The 21,134-nt window shown below is 45.1% G+C and overlaps 1 protein-coding gene and 1 long non-coding RNA gene across 3 annotated transcripts in view; one reads left to right on the forward strand and one right to left on the reverse strand.

Annotated features, from left to right (window-relative positions):
- Nucleotides 1–16,720, reverse strand: part of ITGB3 (integrin subunit beta 3) — a 62,804-nt gene extending 46,084 nt beyond the window's left edge. For both annotated transcript variants that reach the window (XR_011492352.1, XM_070479584.1), the window contains exon 1: nucleotides 16,615–16,720. Coding sequence is in view for 1 of the 2 variants with exons in the window: in XM_070479584.1 (XP_070335685.1) it covers nucleotides 16,615–16,681 (67 nt within the window). In the remaining variant the exon portion in view is untranslated. The remainder of the gene's footprint in view (nucleotides 1–16,614) is intronic.
- LOC139039138 (uncharacterized) lies at nucleotides 15,559–18,329 on the forward strand. The gene is made up of 2 exons (XR_011492354.1): nucleotides 15,559–16,139; nucleotides 17,883–18,329. It is a non-coding gene; the product is annotated as an uncharacterized lncRNA (long non-coding RNA).
- The last annotated feature ends 2,805 nt before the right edge of the window (nucleotides 18,330–21,134 follow it).

Genomic DNA, 21,134 nt, shown 5'->3' on the forward strand with positions numbered 1-21,134 from the left:
GGGGTAGGGGGTGACAGCCACAGCAGTTCCAACTGGCCCATGAGGGGAAAGCAAATCTTCTGAAATCTTCTCAAGCTTCCCAATATATATATCTTGGGATGCAAGCATAGAATGCTTTAGGGAGAACTAAAGAAATACTAGAAAAAGTTGACTGATATAAGCTGGAAGAACATGGAATTTTGGAGTTGGAAAGCCTGTATTTGAATTCTGAATGCTTTTCTAACGAGACATGTCATGACCTCAATCAACCTGGTGAACCTCCATGAAGTTGATAATATCTATGTCACAGGATTTGCACATGGAATTCAGTGAGGTAAAAGAGAAGCATTGGGTACACTACAAAATGCCATTCAAAATGACACTATAAAAGTTAAATCTCGCTCAGGACTATTGACATAGAATGTAAAAGAGATGGGTTGAACCTTTCTGGAACACCAGAAGAGAACCTAACATTCCTTTTTTGAAGAAATCTCTGATTTTAATCATAGAGACCTTGACTTTTTATCACTACATTTGCAGTGCCTAGAAAGCAGTAGATGCTCAGTAAATCACTACTGGATTCCAATAACATGGACCCCTCAAGTCTGATTATATCAGAATTCTGAGAACTGGTTCCAAATTGTCTCAGTTCAACTGAAGACTGTGAATGGTCTTGAAAGTGTCAAAGGATGCAGAAAAAGTTGACGGAGGAGCAGACACAACCAGAGGGATGAAAAGCATTCCATAAGAAGTCCAGCCAGGAAGTAAACCACAGACATTCACCTGGACAGAAGCCCCCATTCATGTTCCCCATAGCTTAGCCTTCCTGGCTTCGGTCAGGTAAACCTTCTCTTCCTCCAGGGCTCCCAGGAAGGCCTTTTCCAGTACAGTCAGCCCTCCATATCCATAGGTCCCACATCCACAGATTCAAACAACCAAGGGTCAAAATATATACAGAAAAAAAAAAAATCCAGAAAATGCCAACAAGCAAAACTTGAATTTGCCACATGGCAGCAACTATTTATCTACATTGGATTTACAACTATTTACATAGCATTCACATGGTAAGGAACATAGGATGATTTATGGAATACAAGAGTATGTGTGTTATACGCCAACACTAAACTATTTTTATAAGGGGCTTAAGCATCCTCAGATTTTGGTCAAGGGAGCCTGGAATAAATCCCCTGAAGATCCCAATGAACAACTGTGCAAAGAATAGAATGAGGGAGACTCCCTTCCTGTGCATGCGTGCTAAGTTGCTTCAGTCATGTCCGACTCTGTGTGACCCCATAGACTGTAGCCCTCCCGGCTCCTATGTCCATGGGATTCTCTAGGCAAGAATACTGGAGTGGGTTGCCATGCCCTCCTGATTCCTGACCCAGGGATCAAACCCAAATCTCTTATGTCTCCTGCATTGGCAGGTGGGTTCTTTACCACTAGCGCCACCTGGGAAGCCCAGACCCCCTTCCTGATATGACTCAATTATCCTGACAATTCCTTTATCCAATTTTCTGAAGTGGTCCCTTCTCCTTAGCTGGTAAGACCAGCAAATATATTTGAGGGAAAATCGTCCTCATCATTGGGATGTTTCCCCAGTGTCCCTGAAACTTCTTACAGAGCTGAGTATCTCAGGCCACTTTATAATACAGTGACTGAACTCCCTTTCAACATCTGGTGGCGGGGAGAGGGAACAGAAAATGTGCACGTACACACATACACACGAAATTGTTAAAAGAAACTATCCAAAATGTGGAAACAGGCAAAGGGAGTACTGGGTGACTTTTCAAGGTAACGCAAGGGGTTGACCAGTAGCCTCACCAGGCTAAGGGGTTATATAACTTTAGGGGTGTGTGCCTTTGTTTGACCTCTACTGATTAGGATATCTTACAGTCCTATACGAGTGGAAGTTGACCTGTAGAAAATCAATAACAATGGATATAACTCTTAAAGAGAATGATGTATATGATTCTTATCCAACAACAATGCAAATGATTTCTGTCTAGTAGCAAAGATAACCACCAGAGGTTAAGGTTTATTGCTTTGTAGAACATTAACCAATATTGAATCTATTGGGCAACCGATTTCAGCATTCCATTGACTGACTGTAACTCCCTTCCCTGAAATCTCTTTTAGACTAATCAACATCTTACAGGTTCTCTCATTGAGTTGAATGAAGTCTTTGACACGGGTTCATTTTATTGGATTTCCCTGGTGGCTCAGATGGTAAAAAAATCTGCCTGCAATGTGGGAGACCTGGATTCTATCCCTGGTCAGGAAGATCCCCCAGAGAAGGGGTAACCCACTCCAGTATTCTTGTCTGGCGAATTCCATGGATAGAGGAACCTGGCGGGCTACAGTCCATGGGGTCACAAAGAATCGGATACGACTGAGCAACTTTCACTTTCACTTCATTTTTATAGTTGTACAAGAATCATATTTTTAACTCTAAAAATTACACTGCAACAGTATCCAGCTCAGGACAGAGTGACCTAACAGAAAAGGTACACACACAATCAGTACATTGTGGTTCTGAGTCACCCACTAACAACATAGTCTTGGATGAGTCATTTAATGGGGCTTCCTAGGTGTCTGACTGGTAAAAGAATCCACCTGCCAATGCAGGAGATGCAGGAGAAGTGGGTTTCATCCCTGGGTCAGGTAGATCCCCTGGAGTAGGAAATGGCAACCCACTCCAGTATCGTTGCTTGGAGAATCCCATGGACAGAGAAGCCTGGCAGGCTACGGTCCATGGAGTCACAAAGAGTCGGACACGACTAAGCACACACGCATACATACAGAGCAAATTGCAAAGTCCTGGACTAGGTCAGTTTTGTTTTGTTTTTTAGGCAACTGAGCTCATTTCTCCAAATTATGCCTAGAATTCCAATATAAAACACACAAATGGGTTGATACAGTTCCTTGGACAATTGAAATTTTCACTATTCTCTGAAAAACACTAGATTATATGTGGAATCTTTGAAGCGCCTCCTGGAAGCCCCATGTTTCCTCGGAGCTCTGAGTCTGTCTAACTTCAAAGGCCTTTCTCAACTCGAAAATTCTGCAAGTCACATGTAAGCTCGTGAGTAACCTCTATGACTCCAGCCTCTGACTGACTCCAGCCTATGTGTATGACACAAAGGCTGCAAGGTGGAAATTACAGCAGCAGTTCCAGGTCTGACCCTAAGGCATCAAGGCCATCTCTGAGTTGGGACAGCCCTCAGCCGTGTACTAACTCTAATGGGAGAAAAGCAGCCAGTCTTCCCAGAGCTGCCAGAGTCAGAATGACAGAGTGTTCAGAACCCACAATGCATCCAGGAGGCCTCTCCCTGCCAAGGCTGCCTGGCCTTCTCTTAGCTCTTTTCTCAGCCAGATGTGAACTCAGTCCCCCTTACTGCCTTATTGGAAGAGTTCTGAGAAAAACATAGCCTGAATTATTTTAGGCATCCCTTTTTGAAGTTTTCATGAGAACCAACATCCAAGGGAGTAATTCTGGACATAAGTACCACGGATTTCCAGCAGGGAGACGAGGGACAAGTTAGAAGAGAGAAGAGGACCGACCAACGGAGGTGTGCGCGCCATCAAATTGTTTTTTGAGAACTTTTCCCGGTCTGTCCATTTAGCCCTCCATTCATTCTCAAATTAGCATTTCCCATGAATCCTTGACTTGTTGCCACAAAAGAATGCCTTACCAGATGTGAAATAAACAACACCAGGCCCCCTCCCAGTGAACGGGCGGTCCCTGACCCCAGAAAATGAGATGAGCTGCCAGGGGTAGTTCTTTAGGAAGTCATGGCTGGGGAGTCATGATTACCCAGTTCCCCTTACCCATCCTCTGTGTAATGAACCACAGGTTGATTTCATGAGAGCAATGATTCCCCCCTCTCCCCAGAATACTGCCCACCAAGGGCAGGTTCCCTGGAACACAGTGACTGAAAGCAAGTGACTCATCAGAAGTCCCTGCGCCTGACTGTGCTGATTCAGTGAGCTGCTGCTTTGAGGACACCCCTCCCTGCCAAACATGTGGAAGGAGTTTAGGCCTCTGTTTGCAGTCATTCATAAGGCCTCTTTTCTTACTCAGTCTCAGAGGGCCAGATTCAGCCCTGCTGGAGAATGAGGGTCCTTTATTAGAACTCTGTCCCTGAAATGAATTAACAACTCCCACCACCCATTTCTTCGGGCAGCTTAGCCAGAGCAAGGCAACAAGGTCAGACTGGTCCCATTCCTCCCAAGGTACTTATAAGTGATCCAACCCCTGGCACACTCTGAGCACAGCAGCTGGCAAGAATAGAAGCACCCAGAGAGGCTGCTGCTGCTATGGTTGCCATTTGTTTATTTATTTTGTGTCAGTGTATAGCTAATTAATAACGGTGTGATAGTTTCAGGTGGACAGCAAAGGAATTCATCATACATATGCATGTATCCATTCTCCCCCAAACTCTCCTCCCATCCAGCCTGCCACATAACACTGAGTTATGTGCTATGCAGCAGGTCCTCATTGGTCATCTATTTGACGCTATTGTTTTTGTTGTTGATGTTTTTATCCTGAGTCCCAAGCAGTAGAAGGCAGGTGATCAAAAACCCAGTCTAGAAGAGATGGTCAAGAAAAGAATGCCAGTTAGAAAAGATAGACGAGATTAGCCAGGAATGTGGTCTGGAAGTTAGAAGTAGAAGGCTGTGGTTTGACACATCAGATCAATTCACAGAACCAGAAGAGAGACAAATAGTGGGGGAAATAGAGAAAAAAAAAGAGGAACAAGGAAGGGAGGTGGAACCAGTGGAAGTTATTAATGCGTCAATGAGAGCTATTTTGAGGATATGTTGTCCAATGAGACAGGATGTCAGTATTCAGGAACAGGCCACACTTGTGGGCCCTCCAAGAGGGCTCAGTCAGAGGGACAGGTGTTCAGTGGGAAGAGAGGACGATCCACACTGCAAACACTGCGGATATCTCTCCTACTGTCCACCAGGAAAGAGTTATGGCCCTGCCAGTGACCTTTGACTGGTGACTTCCTAAACAGGTTCACGGGGACACTGGGTGACTCAGGAGGGGCCTGATCTTCCATTGCAGTCACCTGGCTGAGTGAGTCATCCAAGAACAAAACATACCCTAACTGCACAGTGCATGCAACAAGTGGTTTCTCTGGAGCAAGTTGTTAAGAAAGTTTATTTTATTTTGGTCTTTCATTACATGTGACAGCAGCTCAGTGAGCCGAGGAAGGGGAAGAAGACAGGAAGGTGGAGTTCAAGGTAACACAGTGCTCTGAACAGAAAGCTCTAGTAAGCATCACCCAAAGCAGTAGAGTCCAAATTACCTTACAGGTGTGTGTGTGCATGCTTAGTGGATCAGTCAAGTCCGACTCTTTGCTATCCCATGGACTGTAGCCCACCATGCTTCTCTGTCCTTGGGATCTCCCAGGCAAGAGTACTGGAGTGGGTTGCCATTTCCTACTCCAGAGGAACTTTTTGACCCAGGCATCGAACCTGCATCTCCTGCACTAGCAGACAGATTCTTTACCACTGAGCCATCTGGGAAGCCCAACCATACAGAAAATATCCTGATTTCAGAGATTTTCCAATTTTTTTTAAAGTATATCTGAGACAATTAAATATGGTACGTAACATCTGAAGGCATTTGTGTACAATTTGTCTTAACCAATATTAAAATGTGTTATAGGCTGAATTGCATCCTCACAAAAGACATATTGGAGTCTTAATTCCCAGGCCCTACAACTATGACCTTATTTAGAAAAAGGGTCTTTGCATATGTAATCAAAATGAGATCATGAGGGTGGACACTAAACCAATGTGACTGATGTCCTCATAAGAGGAAAATGTCAGGTGAAGACATAGAATTCCGCCGCATGAAGACAGAGGCAGAGGTTGGAGTGATATAGCTGGAAGACAAGGAACATCAAGCATTGCCAGCTATCACCAAAAGCTAGGAAGATACCAGGAAAGAGTCCATCCCAGTGTCTCAGAGGGAGCATGGCCCTGCTGACACCGTGATTTCGGATTTCTAGCCTCTAGAGAATAAACTTCTGCTGTTTTAAGTCACCCAGTTACAGCAGCCCTAAGAAGCTAACGTAAAATGGATTTGCATTTCTGTAGCATATATGACATGATTTTGAGAAGCACTGACCTGAAATACTTTGCATGATTGAGAAAAACTAGCGGAGACTGAACATTTTGCAATGGTCAATCCACTTATGGATAACAGAAAAGTGGTCATTTGACTTATATACTTTTCTACTAAGATGTTATCAATGATGTTGCCACTTATTCACTCATACCCAACAAAAACTCATTGAGTACTTATCTGTGTCCAGCACTTTGCTAAGCACTGGAGGCACACTGATGAAATACACAACCGCCCTACTCTCCTGGAGTTTAGAAAATCCAATATGTTCAACAGAAAACCGAAACATACACAAACGGAAAGTACAATTTCAAATGCATTAAGAAAACAGACGAGGGCTGACTCATAATGATCTGTGGCAGAGGCCGACACAATGTTGTGAAGCAATTATCCTTCGATTAAAAGTAAATAAATTTATTATTAAAAAAGAAAATAGGGCAGGATAAAGCATCAGTGGGGGAGGATATCAAGCGGTCAAGGGACTTCTCTGGTGGTCCAATGGTTAAGAATCCACCTGGCAATGCAGGAGACTCAAGTTCAATCCGTGATCTGGAAACTAAGATCCTACATGCTACAAGATAAACTAAGCCAGGCATCAGGACTTACCTGGTGCTCCAGTGGTTAAGAACCCACCTGCCAATGCTGGGACATAGGTTCGATCCCTGATCCAGGAAGATCCCATATGCCTCAGGACGACTAAGCCTGCTGCCACAACTACTGAGCCCATGTGCCTAGAGCCTGTGCTTCACGACACGAGAAGCCACCGCCGCGAGAAGGCCATGCATCTCAATAAAGAGTAGCCCCATGGGCTGCAACTAGAGAAAGCCTGCTTGCAACAGCAAAGACCCAGTGCAGCCAAAATTAAATAAATTTTAAAAATTTGTAAATAGTAATCCAGGCAGCAAAGGGAAGTGGATTGGATTTGGATGGTAGTGGTGTTCATGGCGTGGTTAGACCCTAGATGTACTCTGAGGATTTGCTGATCCAATGGCACAAGGGGCAAGACCCAAAAATAGGAAAGATTTTGCCATGAGCAAGTGGATCCCTTTGGACAAAGTTCAAACATGTTAACCATTGGCCTTGCCCTTTCGCTGACCCTTCTTCAGCCAGTAGCCCCGTCCTTATAAGAGAAGCCACATCATGTCAGGTTATCATCTCCAACTGGTATAATCAAGTAGCCGTGCGCTGAACACCGCATAAAAAGGACAGAGTCCTGTCTTCCATGTAATTGCCATCTAAAATTAACACCCGACCCCTGGAAAACACCCTGAGGGCAGGAGGAGAAAACAAGGAACATTTTGTGTGTGTGTGTGACAAAGAGAAGATACATGTATATGTATAGCTGATTCACTTTGCTCGACAGCAGAAATTAACACAACACTGTAAAGCAACTAACCCCCAATTTAAAAAACAATGAAAGAAAAAAAAGAAGAAAAAAAAAACCAATGAAGGTTATTTTTGTGTAACAGTGGATGTGGTGAGAGAAGCATGCAGACAGCAGGCAGGAGACCTTTAACCACTCCACTGGCTGTGTGACCTCAAGCACATCCTCTCGTCTCTCTGGTGCTCTCTCTAAGGTCCAGTGACTCTGAGGCTCTGTCACATCCCTGTTCAAGAGCTTATCATTGTTCCCTTGTGTTTAACAGGTCTAACCCAACCACATCAGCCAAGCACTGTGACCCTCAACAACTGCTTCCTTTCCCCAACACTCCCAAATATGGGCATAATACTTACTTCAAGAGTCGTTAGGATTAAATGAGATAACATGAACCATCAATAGTGGATGCTCAGGCACAGACATAGAGAAAAGATTTGTGGACACAGCAGGGAAGCGAGAGGATGAATTGAGAAGAGCATTGACATATATACACTTAGCTGTTGTTGTTGTTGAGTTGTTAAGTCGTGTCCAACTCTTACGTGATCCCATGGACTGTAGTCCACCAGGCTCCTCTGTCCATGGGATTCTCCAGGCAAGAGTACTTGAGCGGGTTGGCATTTCCTTCTCCAGGGGATCTTCCCGACCCACACTACCATGTGTGAATTGGATAGCCAGTGGGAAGCCATGTGTGGCACAGGGAGCTCAGCTCAGCACTCTGTGATGACCTAAAGGGATGGGATGGGTTGGGAGGGAGGCTCAAGAGGGAAGGATATATGTATACATAGAGCTGATTCGCTTTGTCATATAGCAGAAACCAACAATGCAAAGCAATTATACTCTAATTTTTAAAATAGAAAAAAAAATTAGTGGATGCTCAGTAAATGTTGGTTTCCTTCCTCCTTACCTTCATGCCAATCACTCCCTGCACTAGGAATGCCCACCCCCACACATTCTGCACCCACCTCAGGGGCAGATGAGAAAGGGCCCTTGGTCTCTATGGGATACAGTGAAGAATCACTGGCCAGGAGACAGATGCCCTCAGGCCTAGACTTCTCCAATGCCACTAAACTAGCTGCATGATCTTGAGCAAGTCACTTTGCCTCTCAGGACCTCCCTTTCTGCTTTTCCGTAAAACAAACAGGACTAAATTAGTGATTTTCACAGTGCAAGCAGCCCTGAAAGTATATCTTCCTGGCAGAAAATATCAGTAGGCTAATACTCTAGGAAGCCTAGCATCCCAGGGCCCAGGATCCCTCTAATTTTATACACATGTCTGTTTCTTCCTAATGTTCTAACTAACTAACATTTCATTCAAATGCTGCATTTCAAGTTCTGGAAAATTTTATCAGCACAAGACCCACCTCCTATCTGACTCACTCGATATAGAAGAGAGGCAAGCCTGTACCAAGCTCTGTTTGAGGCCCAGCCAAGCAGTGCCCTTTTGGTGACCTCCGTAGCTTCCCTGGTGGCTCAGCTGGTAAAGAATCTGCCTGCAATGTGGGAGATGTGGGTTTGATCCCTGGGTCGGGAAGATCCCCTGGAGAAGGGAAAGGCTACCCACTCCAGTATTCTAGCCTGGAAAATTCTATGAACTGGATAGTCCATGGGGACACAAAAAGTCAGACATGACTGAATGACTTTCACTTCACTTCACTTGGCATTTGATGGTTCAGTTTCATTACTTTTCTTCCTCCAGCTCACATCTTGTCATTATATCTGCTGCTCATATCTGGTGCCACCAGCCCTTGCTGCCAGTCTGTCTTGGTAGGAAGGCAAATTGGTCCCACCATTTTGAGGACAATTTGGAAAAGCTATAAAAATTTAAATTTAAAATATTCGTGTCCTTTGACCCAGGAGTTTTAGCTCCAAAGGTGAATAATAATGAACAAGGATGTCCCCTGCAGCTTTATCGGTAGTAGCAGATAATTAGGGGTGATCCCAATGACTACCAACAGGGTCTTGGTTAAGAAAATTCAGATATATCCATATAATAATATGCCTTTGGTCTAGAATGACAGCTCTTGGAATAAACAGTAATAGAAAGCCATAAACTGATAAAAAAAAGATGTCCATGGTATATTATTAAGTGACAATAATGCTACTTTGAATGATTCTGCTTGAGAAACAACAACAAAGATAAATAATTATATACAGTGGAATATACATGGGAAAATATTTCCTTAAAAATTTATTTATGGAAATAAAGTTTCCATATACATAGGAAAGAATTCTGGAGTAACTGTCAACAGTGGTTATCTTAACACCCATCATTTAAAAGTGGACATTTAATTTCCAAATACATGGGATTTTTAAAGTATCTTTGATATTAATTTCTCATTTAAATGCTTTCTTCTCTGCAGTCACCCTCTGTGCCTCTTTAGTCTCCTAACTTTATTGAAGCTTTCAATAGCTAAGTCAAAGATCTCTCTTGGAAAATGTCACACTGTGCTTGAAAACATGTGGGCTATCTTCAAATATCTCTTGATATTGATCTCTAACATAATTCTACATTAATAAAAGAACAGACTCTGTATGATTTCAATACTTTAAGACCTGAAATGTTTGTACCTGATCTTATGTCTCTGGATATGTTTCAGTGTCTCCTGGTTTATAGCCTATGGGAACTTGACTAGAATTTGTACCCTGCTGTTGTGTGGAAATTGTATAAATTTTTTTTTAATTTTAAAAATTTATTTATTTTTAATTGAAGGATAATTGCTTTACAGAATTTTGTTTTTTTTCTGTCTGTATAAATCTTAATTATGTTGAATTGGTTCATAGTGCTTTTCAAGTCGACTTCTACTTCTCTGTTTATTCATTCTATTAATTTTTGAGAGTTTGATATGAAACTCCAACTAAAAATCTTAATTTATCTACTTAAAAAATAAGTGCAATATACAGTGGAACTATATGTAACCTTGTTCTATTTTCCAAGTCTCCTATAAATATGTTATCATAATTTCATAATTTCAAAAATAAAAAACTATAATTCAAAAAAATTTTTAAGTGGTTATCTTTAAGGACAAGACTACAAGGGACTTGTACTTTTTACATGATTCTATTTTTGCACTGCTTGATTTTTTTAATGTATTTTTTGGTCACGGAGCAAGGTCTGCAGGATCTTAGTTCTCTGACAAGGGATTAAACCTGGACCACCACCATGAAAGCCCTGAGTCCTAGCCACTAGATGGACAGGGAACTCCACTGACTTATTTTTTTTCCCCCACAAAAAGTTGAATTACTTTTATAAGCTAAAAAAAAAATATATATATATATATATAAAGCTATTTTTACATATCCTCTGTTCTACCTCAGTCTCTAGATTTGCATTCATTTAAATGTAGGTTCCCCAGAGCATGCCAGGCTCTATACAAATGAGCACCTTCAGCATCAAAACTTGGTAACCTCTTGGAATCCCAAAGCTCAAGGGGAACTCCAGAAGAAACTCGGTCCAGCCCATTCCAACAGTCCTCAGGAAACTCCCAGGAGAGAGTGTGGTCTGTTCTGAACCGGTAGGAGTCCTAGCAGGAGACACCGCTCTCCCCCACCGCTCTGGTGCGTGCATGTCACTCAGTCGCGTCAGATTCTTTGCAACCCCTGTAATGTAACCCACCAGGCCCCTCTGCCCACGGGACTTCCCAGCCAAGAATACTGGAATGGGTTGCCATTGCCTACTCTGGGGGATCTTCTGGACCCAGGGATCGCACCAGAGTCTCCTGCGTCTCCTGCGCTGGCAGGCGGATTCTTCACCACTGAGCCACTCAGAAAGCCCACTTGACTGTGTGTTTATCAAAACGCATAGAACTGAACACCTACAAAGAACACACTTCACTGTACATAAATTATACTTTAATTTTTAAAAAGAAGAGTGTTCCTGGTGATACTGTGCATGGAGAGAAAGGCAGATTTTATAAATTCTTTGCTGCAGAGTCTCCCCCTTAAAAAAATCACCAGCAGTTTACTCCCAGGAAGGACAGGCAGCCTCATTCCTCTGCTTCCACTTGCTTTTCCACTCGTGACCTGAGCTCCATCAGCCACGACAACCATTCCACTCAGAAAGGGCCAGGGGGCAGGAGTGAAGCAGCAGGCCAGCTCTGTGGGCAGCAGAGGGGGATGGGTCAAACTAAGCAGTCGATCCCGAAGCTGCTCAGTCATTCCCCCAGTTAATTATCTGTCTGCTGATTCATGAGTTGTGGTTCCTGCAGGCATGCTTCCTGGCTATTCCTGCCAAAAAGGACGGGAGTCTTGGGTCTGGGAGGGAATGATAACCAGAGATCCTGAGTTGGGTGGGGAGTTGCAGAGGAGGAATTTCTACTAGGAAAGTCCAGAGCCCTGTCTTAACTCCCTCTCCTCATTCTGCCTCCTTGTCTCATTTATGCTGTCCCCAGGAGACCTCAGCCACTCACACTTACAATTTTGAAAGGTGGAAAGGAGAATGTTGCCCTCCCATGCATATTCTCCCAGAAGACAGGGACAAAGGCAGACACTTCACAGAAGATCCTCTGAGTTCCCAGGACCTTCAGAGCAGAGGTCTAAATGGCACAAGAGTGTTGGGGTCCAAGTGCCCAAAGAACTCATGGTCTCGACTGTATTTTAATATCCTCCAGAATGCCCAGAGGGAGCATTTGAGGATCATCTATGAATGAATGCACATATTCAAATATTGGATATCTTAAGGTGAGGCATATCTCCTCAAGATGCCTTTCCATAGGTATATATTTTGCACCTATGTTCCAACCACTGCACATAGAGTACTGAACAAAGTAGATGCATCCTTCTCAAATCCTGTGAATATATTTTACTTCCCTCTTTTCCCGGGGACAGGACTTGAAGTTTTCTTGTGGATAAAGCAAATGTATGGGGAGAGACCCCCACTCCCCCTTGGGCTCTTGTGTGAGCTCTTGCTGGGTCAGAGTGGCTGAGATATACCAATGAAATAGGGAAGAGTCCCTGGAGGAGGGCATAGCAATGCATTTCAGTATTCCTGCCTGGAGAATTCCATGGACAGAGGAACTTGGCATGCTATAGTCCATAGGGTTGCAAAGAGTCGGACATGATCAAAGCGACTTAGCCCCTATCACATAAGTGTGGGAAGAGGGACCCCATGGGTCTCATTCTAGGAACTTGAATTTTATGCATGGATGAAGCACTAACAGTCTAACCTCCAAAACACTGTAGTTACCACGGACAAGAAAAATGACAGGAGTGGTTACCATTGAAAACTTATTTCGTGCCTTTATTTCATTTAATTGGTACAATTGTAGAAGTACTAATCCCTCCACTCTATAGAGGAGGAAACAGAGGACCTAAGAGATTAAGTCACTTGCCCAAGGTAAAACAGATACTGAGGCAAAATTAACAACTACACCCACATCCAGTGGCAGCCTGGATGAGAGGGGAGTTTGGAGAAAAATGGATACATGTATACATTTGAGTCCCTTTGCTGTCCATTTGAAACTATCACAACATTGTTAAGCAGCTATACTCCAATACAAATAAAATGTCTAAAAAAGAAGAATTAAACCCACATTTGATTGGCTTTAAACCATAGCTGGGCTTCCCAAGTGGCACTAATGGTAAAGAACTCACCTGCCAAGGTAGGAGGTGCAAGAGATGTAGGTTTGATCCATGGGTCAAGAAGATCCCCTGGAGGAGGGCATGGCAACCCAATCCAGTATTCTTACCTGGAGAATCCCATGGACTGAGCAGCCTGACGGGCTATAGTCCATAGAGTCACAGAGTCAGACATGACTGAAGTGACTTAGCACGCACACATTCAAACCACAGCTGTTCCTTTCCCCAGCCAAAAAGCCCCCTGCTATGTCTCTCCAGGCGCTGAGAGTTCCTTTCAGCTGGAGAGTTTTAGATTATAAATTCAGGAGGAGAAATCAGCACCTCAGCTCAGAACTAATCAAATTAGATAGAAAACAAACCTGTTACTCAGTAGGTCTTGGGTTAAAATAAAGACCCATATTTGGGGAAGCCACAAAACCCAATATTTCTTGAGTGAAGTCAAAAAGCTCATCTTTGCACATGAATTCCAAAACTCAAGTCTACCACCAAACAACCTCTCTTCTCCCCTTACCAGACTATCCCACACTGGGACAGCCTCTCTGTGACATCCCCATCCAGTCTGTGTCCCTTCGACACTGGGTTCCAACAGAGCTCTCCACTTTCATACTATATCTGCCTCCCAGGGATCAGATGATCCCTGCAACCCAGTCATAAACACTGGAGTGAGGGGGGTGTGAAATATAACTGAAACTGCTTTTGCTCTCTGCTCTGTTCAGTTGTGTCTGACTCTTTGCAACCCTTGAACTGTAGCCTGGCAGGCTCCTCTGTCCATGGGATTTTTCAGGCAAGAATACTAAAGTAGGATACCATTTCCATCTCCAGGGGAATCTACCCAATCCAGGGACCAAACCTGAATCTCCTTTGTCTCCTGCATTGCAGGTGTATCTTTACCCACTGAGACATTGAGAAAGCCACTATTACTGGGGGTTTATTACTTTGGAGGTCTTCTCTAGAGTCCATGATCTTTTGTCCTTTGTTTTTGATTTTTGTTGCTGTTGTTTTTGTTTTGTTTGTTTGTTTTTGTGGGTTGTTTTGGCCACACCTCGCAGATGGGGGACTTCCCAGAGCAGCAAATCTTCTGGACCAGAAATCGAACCAGAACCCACTGCAGTGGAAGGGTGGATGAAGTCTTAACCCCTGGATGATCAGGGAAGTTGCTTAGAGCTCATCCTCTTTTTTAAATTTAATTTGTTTATTTGGCTGCACTGGGTCTTACCTGAGGCATGCAGGATCTTTAGTTGTGGCAAGTGAACTCTCAATTGCAGCATGTGGGATCTAGTTTCCCGACCAGGGATCAAACCTGTGCCCCTTGCAATGGGAACCCAAAGTTAGCCACTGGACCACCAGGGAAGTCCTAAGCCCATACTCTTAAATAGGACTCTACCCTGCCTCTCAATGGTTCTCTGGGGCTAGCTAACTCAGTATAGCCCATCACCACTCTGGAATCACTCCAATCACAATGATGAACCTGTAAACAGATCCCCAAGAGAATAATTCATGCAAATTTAGGTATGTCAGCACAGTAGAATCCTATACAGATCATTATAACTGTGTAAACCAGATCAACAAAAAGTATATTAGAAGTGAGGGGTGGAGAGAGAGACAGCAAAATAACAAATGCACTCTTCATCTTCACCAGCTGAACCAAGCACCATGCTAGACTCTATCTCATATTATCTTACTTCTAAAACTGTAAAAATACATAATGATTAGATTCAGAAATCATTCAGAAATTCAGAAAACTGTAGATGTGAAAAGAAAGCAAAAAATGTTTTAAGTTCACGGAAGCAGGCATTGCTGCCGGAGAACGCCGAGTTGCCTCCAGACTTCTCCATTCAGACAGCATCTGAACCAAGACTCTAACCTCTCCCAGGGTTGAATGCTGGAGATTCATAATTCTGGGCCATAGTCATCAGGCCACTCACTGCAGGCTAAAAATATCAGTTGACTTGTTTGAGCATCTACTACATGGGAAGCTTCTGCAGCAATAACTTAAACAGCCCCCTATGTATTATCTGTAACTCCTTCATCAAGTTGTGGATCATAAACTGTGGTGATGATCTCATGAGTGTATACTTATCTCAAAATTCAAGTCATATACATTAAATATATACAGCTTTTAAAATGTGGGTCCTACCTCAATAAAGTGTTGTTTTTTTTTAAGATACTGTTGCCCTATCTTGGACAATCTGTACACATACAAGAGTCTTAAAGGAAGTCATCAAGTATTTCCTGACAGATTTAGCAATAAGTCTTAATCTTCTGTAGAATCTAAGTTGTCTTACCATGAAAAAGTGAAATTGAAAGTCACTGAGTCCTGTCCGACTCTTTGCAACCTCATGGACCATACAGTCCATGGAATTCTCCAGGCCAGAAAACTGGAGTGGGTAGCCTTTCCCTTCTCCAGGGGGTCTTCCCAACCCAGGGATGGAAACTAGGTCTCCCACATTGCAGGCAGATTCTTTACCAGCTGAGCCACAAAGGAAGCCCAAGAATACTGGAGTGGGTAGCCTGTCCCTTCTCCAGCGGATCTTCAAGACCCAGGAGTCGAATCGGGGTGTCCCGCATGGCAGGCGGACTCTTAACCAACGGAGCCATAGGGAGTACTACTTATCATGAGTACTACCCTTTTCACTAAAAGTAGGTGTGTGCACACTTGTGCGTCCGCTGCAGAGAAACGCCGCAGTGGACCAAGAGACAGAGTTCTCCCTGGGAGGGTCACCCGAGCACCAGAAAGAGCAACCTGGGCTGTGCCCCTCCCAGCACCAACGAGGCCGAGTGCCAGCTGCCTTGGCAGCTGACAGTGCGCGTGCGGCAGCAGGAGAGACAAAGCCAGGAGCCAAGCCAGCTCCGGGGACCCCTGGCGTGGCCGTTCGCACGCAGTGGAGAGTGTTCGGATGCTGGGCTTGTCCCGGAAGCGGAGGCTACTGCCGCCACCCTAGGACACTGTAGGAGGCACAGACCTCGTCCTCCTCCGAATCGCTCCCGCGGGGACCCTCCAAGTAAAAACTCAACAGACAGAAACTTGGGAGAAAGTGTACACAAAGAGAGAGAAATGTCGAGTAACCGGTAAGTCTGCGCGCACACGCTCTCATTTGGGAAGCGACAACCGCAACCCTCTGCCAGCGCGGGGGAACAGCCCCGGGAAGCTCGCCCGGGCTCCGGGAGCCACCCTGCCTTCGCACGGCCGGGACCACCTGCGAGGCGCGCGGCCGGGACTGAACTCCGGACTCAGAGATGCGCCCACCGCGCCGCTCACGTGGAGATCGCCCGGGACAGGCGCCTAACTCGGCTTACGAGTTAGCTGGGTGTCCCGGTGGACTTGCCGCTAGGTAGTGGCTGGCCCTGACCGCAGGGAGCCCGGAAGGTCCCCAGCTTCCAGCTCCGACGTCTCCAGCCTGGCCCCGCGCACTCTGAGCGCAGGGGCGCAGGACCACCCGACCGGCTTCCCCGCTCTACGTCTGCTCTGTACACTCGGCTGCGGCAGGAGCGCGGCGTGGCTCACCCGAGACCCGGGTCCCCACCGCGCGGGAGCCCCACTCACCTCCGACGCCGACGCCCGCCAGCGCCCCCACCATCAGCACCGCGGCCCAGAGTCGCCGCGCTCGCATCTCGTCCGCCCGCCGCCGCGCTCCCTCTCGGCAGCGTCCTCCCGCCCCACAGCGAGCGGCGGCGCCCGCGGCCGCTTTTCCCGGGGCCGGAGGGGAGGGGACGCGGTGGGTGGGACGCAACGGGGCGGGCCGTGGACTGATGCGCCCTCCCCTCCGGCCTTTCTGCGGACCCTCCACCGCAGGGCGGAAAGTGGGAAACCGCCGCTCCTCTCTGCCGCTGCGGCTCAGCCCGCGAGGATCGCCTGCGGGTACGCAAGGCAAAACTGGGACCCCAGGGAGGTCGAGGGCGCATCCACCAGGGACATCCTGGCCCCAGGGTCCGCATCGGGCACTAGGTATGCTTAGAAAAGCCAGAAACCTGTGCCCTCTCTTCGGAGACACCCACACGGCTTTCTCTTTCCCTCGAGGTCCTCGGGCACCTGCCCTCTGTACCTTGACTTTTGGTCATCGATACGTTCATTCATTTAATTGACAAACCTGCTGAACGCCTACTCTGTGCCAGGCACCTGTTTAGTCCTTTGTTATTCACTAATATTTATCTTGGATTAGTTTGGTTTTCCAGTAAACAGTAAGCCTCTTGAAGACAAGACCGCATCTCAAGTTTGTGTAAGCATTTGATGTGCATAAAGGGCCTTTCTCTGCAAATAGGTGCTTGCACGGAGTAAGCACAGTATCTGATAAACATTTCAAGACAGTCAACATACTGCCTGCACTCAAACTCACAGGCTTTAGAGCTTTATCTCATTCTCTTCAAAGGCCTCCTGCCTCCCTGGATCCCTACTTATGGGTCTCTGGGTCCTCCACAAACTAGAAACTTCGGGAAGCTCAAAGGCAACAGCACTGGGACGGAGCAGGAGCCCACCACAGATAGGGGCTGGTGCAGGCTGCCTCAATAGGAAGCTCTAAGGATAATGGAAAACAAGGCCTGAGGATTTCCCTGGTGGTCCAGTGGTTAGGAATCTGCTTGCCAATGCAGGGCCTTCCCTGGTGGTTCAACTGATATTGAATCCGCCTGCAAAGTGGGAGACCTGAGTTCAAACCCTGGGTTGGGAAGATCCCCTGGAGAAAGGAAATGCTACCCATTCCAGTATTCTTGCCTGGAGAATTCCATGAACTGTATAGTCCCCATTCCATGGACTATACAATCCATGGGGTCTCAAAGAGTCAGACATGACTGAGTGACTTTCACTTGCCTTTGCAGGGGACCTGGGTTCATTCTCTGGTCCAGGAACCAAGTTCCCACACGCAGCTAAGACGGTACCCGGCGATGACTGAGCCCTGGAACCCTAGAGCGCTGGTTCTGCAACAGGAGAAGCCACCACAATGAGAAGCCCACACAGTGCAACTAGAGAGTAGCCTCCTCTTGCTAAAACTGCAACTTGGGATAGCCATACTCAGCAACAAAGAGCTGTGACCCAGAGCTGCCCAAAAATTTTTTTAAATGAAGAAAAGAAAAAGCCCTGAGGCATCAGGCAGGATTTGGAATCTCTCCAGATGTTGGGCTCCTCCAAAGCCTTCCAGGCTGTCCTTGGGCTTCCCTAAGCCCTCTCCTGAGATGCACAAGATACCTGGAAACTGGCCCTGCCTCAGGTCTCCAGCCCCACCTCCCATCCTAGCTCAAAAAGATATGTAACATTCCCAGACACTCCTTGCCTGCCTGTCTGACTGATCTTACTTCCTCTTTCCACGTGGAAAATTCCACTTATCAGAACATCTCATATGTCACCTCTTCCATATAACCATGTCTGATCCCCCCCACCCTTCCTTCTGCTCCACCCTCAGCAGAGATGGGCATTTCCTCTTCAGACCTCCCAAACACTAGGGAAAAGAAGAGCACACATCAGTAGAAATGTCATTAGTAATTTGCAAGGGGGCAGGGGAGGAGCCACCCACAAAGGGTCACTGGGCTTCCTGACCTGAGCTCCATACGCTGTTCCTAACGGCTAGAAGGCGACTAGGTTAGACGCCCTTTTAACAGTGGATCAAAATCCAGATCACACAGGTTTCATCTCCACCTAGATGTTTACTTATTTGCTTCATTCTCATGTATATAAACTATCTCCCATTCACCTAGGTGTCTCCCCAGCCTAACACTGCTGGTACCAATCACTTGGGGTGGACACCTCTCCAGCAAATATGCTGTCCAAGTTTCCAATCCCTTCAGCCTGAAGAACTATCTTTAGCAGACTTTAAAGGCCATAAATATGCTCAGTGGTAAAGAAGCTACCTGTAAATGCAGGAGACTCAAGAGACCCAGGTTCGATCCCTGGGTCAGGAAGATCCCCAGGAGAAGAAAGTGGCTACCACCCCGATGTTCTTGCCAGGAATTCCATGGACAGAGGAGGCCTGATGGGCTACAGCACATGGGGTTGCAAAGAGTTGGACATGACTTTGAGACTAAAAAGCAAAATGCTCAACTTTTATTTGTCTCATTTTTAATGATACTTCTTATATAGAGATTTTTAGGTTAATAGGGTAATTTTTTCTTTCAGTACTTTATGGATGTTGTCCCACTGTTTTCTGGTTCCACTGTTTCTCATGAGAAGCCAGCCATCATTTATTTTATTTATTTATTTTTCTGGCTTCAGCATGAGGTGTGTGGAATTTTAGTTCCTCAACCAGGGATCAAACCAGGGCTCTCATCAGTGAAAGCATGGAGTCTTAACCACTAGACTACCAAGGAATTCCCATCATATATATTCTTGTTTCCTTGTCTTTTCCCTCTGGGTTTTTTTTTTTTTTTTAATCATTTACACTTACAGAAGAGTTTCGAAATATTGAGTTCCCTTTTATTCTTCACTCAGTTTCTCCTACTGTCAACATTTTGTATTGCCATATTGTAATTATTGAACACAGAAAGCTCAGTATGATGCTATTAACTAATCTAGACACAATATTTGAATTTTGCCAATATTCCACTAATATCCTTTTTCTGTTCTAAGATCCAATCCAGCATGCCATATTGTATTGTTACCATGTTTCCTTAGTCTCCTTCAATCTATGACATTTTCTCAGTCTTTCTTCTCTTTCATCACCTTGACATTTTTGTGTCAATTATTAGGCCAATTATGATGTAGTATTCTTGCCTGGAACTGGACAGAGGAGCCTGGTGGGCTACAGTCCATGGGGTCACAAGGAGTTGGCCATGACTGAGATTGTGACTAAACACACACACATGGCCCTCACTCTGGGTTTTTCTGGTGTTTTCTCATGATTGTATGGAAGCTTTCCAAGCAAGAATATCACCAAAAGTGTATGCTTTGTCATTACCTTATACCAGGTGGTGTGTGTGTATGCATGTGTGTGGGGGAGGCGGGTGTTTCGTCATTAAGTCGTGTTTGACATAACAATGAATCTTATTGCTTTGATCTCATGGTGAAGGTGATGTCTGCCAGGTTTCTTTAGTTTAAAAGAACGATTTTGCTCTTTGCAATTAATCAATATTTTCTGGGAAGATACTTCAATTCTATGCAAATGTCCTGTTTCTCTTCCTACTTTCACCCACTAATTTCAGCATCCATCAATGGTTCTTGATTGCAATTAATTAGTTAGTGTGATATTTCGTTAATAGTGATTTTTTATTTCCATTTTTTCCTTCTATAGCTGTTAATTAGTATTCCACAGTAAGGAAGACCTGCTCTCTTCTCTCTCATTTTTAAAATTCAGTGTGAATTTGTGAATATTTATTTTATTCCATGAATTATAATACAAAACTATCCTAACTTATTTTGTTGCCCAAATTGTCTCAGATTTGTTTCTAGCTGCTTTTAAGTTAACTCTTTATCAGTTTTTTAGCAGTTTGATTGTAAGATGAACAGGTGCTTTTCTTCTTCACCAACTTAAGGTTAATGGACTCTTGAATGGTTTTTGTTGTTATTCAGTCACTAAGTCATGTCTGACTCTTCATGACCCCACGGACTGCAGCATGCCAGGCTTCCCTGTCCCTCACTGTCTCCCAGAATTTGCCCAAGTTCACGACCATTGAATTGGTGATGCTATCCAACCTTCTCATCCTCTGCCTCCCTCTTCTCCTTATGTAGAAAGAGAAAGAAAGAGAAATCGTTCAGTTGTGTCCGACTCTTTGCGACCCCATGGACTGTAGCCTATCAGGCTCCTGCATCCATGGGATTTTCCAGGCAAGAATACTGGAGTGGGTTGCCATTTCCTTTTCCAGGGGATCTTCCCAAACCAGGGATCGAACCCAGGTCTCCCACATTGCAGGCAGATGCTTTACAGTCTAAGCCACCAGGGAAGACATTGTAAGTGGTTTATTTTTCACCAAATATAGGAACTCCTTAGCAATTATGTCTTCCAATATTTTTTCTGCCCATTCTCTCTCTCCTTACCTTCTGAAACTCCAGTTACACATGTTTTGTTGTTGTTTGGTCACTAAGTCGAGTCTGACTGTTTTGCAACCCTATGGACTGTAACCCGCCAGGCTCCTCTGTCCATG

Source organism: Odocoileus virginianus, chromosome 17 (assembly GCF_023699985.2).
Source record: "Odocoileus virginianus isolate 20LAN1187 ecotype Illinois chromosome 17, Ovbor_1.2, whole genome shotgun sequence".
NCBI classification, from domain to species: domain Eukaryota; kingdom Metazoa; phylum Chordata; class Mammalia; order Artiodactyla; family Cervidae; genus Odocoileus; species Odocoileus virginianus.